This window comes from Lycium barbarum, chromosome 8, assembly GCF_019175385.1.
Source record: "Lycium barbarum isolate Lr01 chromosome 8, ASM1917538v2, whole genome shotgun sequence".
Classification (NCBI taxonomy): Eukaryota; Viridiplantae; Streptophyta; class Magnoliopsida; order Solanales; family Solanaceae; genus Lycium; species Lycium barbarum.
This window is the reverse complement of record NC_083344.1, coordinates 110,192,093-110,194,682: the sequence shown is the minus strand read 5'-3', so window position 1 is coordinate 110,194,682 and position 2,590 is coordinate 110,192,093. Positions and strand designations below refer to the sequence as shown.

Genomic DNA, 2,590 nt, shown 5'->3' with positions numbered 1-2,590 from the left:
TTCCTTTCTCTTCTTCTTTTGCATGAACACCAGAGCCGAAGAGTTTCATTTTGAGACTCAACAACACCACTTACGGAATTCCGCACACCATTCACTGTCGACTCTCTTACTTTGCTCAAGCGGAAAGTTGCAGAATGTTGCCACCCCTTCGTGAATACCGAAATGGATCTTGTCATTCCATGTTGCCATTTTATTTATCTGATGGTGTGATTAAGCTTGCTTATGTGACTAACTTTTGTTTTCTGTTGAGTAACTCACTACTTAGACTTTGGTTACTTCATAAGTTGCATTTGATATTTTACTCTAGCTAATACACAAAGGACTAGTTATTTAATGTTGGACTTTGCTTATATTTTTTTCACCAAAAGGGACGTATTTTATCAAAAACCTTCATTTTTCTAGTACGTCTGATCTTCTTTGAACATAAGTAGAATCACCTTAATTTCTTTCAATGTTTCATAATCGCTTCCACGACAAAACTTAATATTTCCAATAAAGATTAAAGGTAATCATTAGTATAATTTGCAAATGAGGGAATTGATTTTACAAGATGAGCTTTATAAAGGGAATTGATACAAATGTTTCTTTAAATTAATTTAACTAGTTCCCTCTTAACACCCGTGCTTTAAACATTTTTTTACGCTCATGTTTTGCTAGCCTAATTTAATTAATTTAAGTCCGGTCGGTTAACCATTGTTAATGGATTTTAAAGGATGCCTAATACCTTTCCTTTAGATTAGTTGAACCCTTACCTAGTTTTTTTTTTTTTTTTTTGGTTTCGTAGACATTAAAACGGAGTTTAACTTTAGATAATTACTCTAATTAACCTTAGGTGCCCTAATTCACCATAAATAATTAGGTGGCGACTCCTTAACTTTAATTAACCCCGAAATTACCGTAATGTTGTAAACCATTTTGACTTCGGTTAAAATGGGGTATAACAAAGGGCCGATGTCCACAACAGGTACGAATCCAAAATTCGAGTTGAAGATTATCAGCTCGAGCTTCCCCCAGGTTCGGCAAACTGAAATAAACATGCCAAGAGGCTAAACAGGGTGATGGAAACAGAGTTAAAAACATCGAAGGACCGGTACCGGCCTTACAGCCGACCTGATAGGTCTGGCTTTAGGATGGATAGAGGAAGAATTGATCACAACCATAGTGTGGTAAGAAAAGACAGACGAAATGATTGCGGCTCAGGTAGCAGGGGCTTGCAATTCAGGAACAATCCTGTTGTGGCGTCTGATATAGGAGAGAGCTCGAGGTTATCTGAGTACAACTTCAACGTCGATGCCAATGCTATTGTTTCTGCTATTGGGCATATTAAGGATGTGAGATGGCTGAGACCACTTCGGACTGGCCCCGCCCAACAGGATCTGAATGCAATGTGTGATTACCACGGAACTCATGGTCACCGAATCGCGGATTGCCGACAACTAAGGGATGAAGTTGCCCGGTTATTGAAGAACGATCATTTGCATGAATTTTTGAGTGACGGAGCGAAGGGTCATTACAAAGGCAGGGAAGCAAATAAGAAAGCTGAACTGATGAAACCTCAGCACGTGATCAACATAATTATCGGAGGAGTAGAAGTTCCCCAAGGTCCGATGATGAAGAAAACAAAGGTCTCGATCACTCGGGAAACGAAAACTAGAGATTATGTACCGGAGGGGTTCATTTCCTTCAGTGACAAAGACACGGAGGGCGCTATTCAACCTCACAATAATGCTTTGGTAATTTCTGTCCTTATAAATAAATCTCAGGTGAAGCGTATTTTGATTGAGCCAGGTAGCTCGGCCAGCATCATTCGTTGGAAAGTGGTAGAGCAGCTAGGTTTGTTGGACCAAATTATGCCGAAAGCCCGGGTCCTCAACGGGTTCAACATGGCATGCGAAACTACCAAGGGAGAGATCACTCTACCGGTGAACACTGCAGGGATTGTTCAACATAACAAATTCTATGTCATTGATAGCTGAATGAGATATAAAGCTTTGTTCGGCAGACCGTGGGTACATAACATGAGGGTCATTGTCACGACCAGACTAGGGTCGCGACGGGTACTCGGGGCTAACCACCGAGCACCGCTCGTTTCCTCACTCGTTATAACCATTTTACATTTCTTTATCATTCATAATCTCATAATCATAAGACAACCATTTTTCATTTGAAAACATAAATGATTTTATATACATGTGCCCCTTAGGCTATCAAAATAACATATACAAATATAACATAGTAATCTTGTGAGACCATCTAACCCACACTGCGCGTCTACGAGCCTCTACTGACAATACATATAGACGGAACAAGACTCCGTCGTGCTCGAAATACATATAGGAACCAACCAAAAGAATAAACATAAGCACCTCCAAACAATTGAGTGCTCTCAATCAGCTGACAGCTACTAAGAATCTGGATCAAGCTCACCTCCTTGTCTACCTGCGGGCATGAACACAGCGTCCGAAGAAAACGGACGTCAGTACGAATATTGTACTGAGTATGAGAGGCATAAACAATAACAATATATCACTGAAATATGAAGGCAGCAATGAAATAAGGAGGCATCAAGAAAGAGCAATTTGTACTGGCT

At 40.1% G+C, this 2,590-nt stretch overlaps 1 protein-coding gene across 1 annotated transcript; it reads left to right on the top strand.

Annotated features, from left to right (window-relative positions):
* The first annotated feature begins 1,058 nt into the window (after positions 1-1,058).
* On the top strand, positions 1,059-1,976 carry LOC132608117 (uncharacterized). The gene has a single exon (XM_060322190.1). It carries the CDS (start codon positions 1,059-1,061, stop codon positions 1,974-1,976), a length of 918 nt encoding a protein of 305 aa, XP_060178173.1.
* Positions 1,977-2,590: the final 614 nt, after the last annotated feature.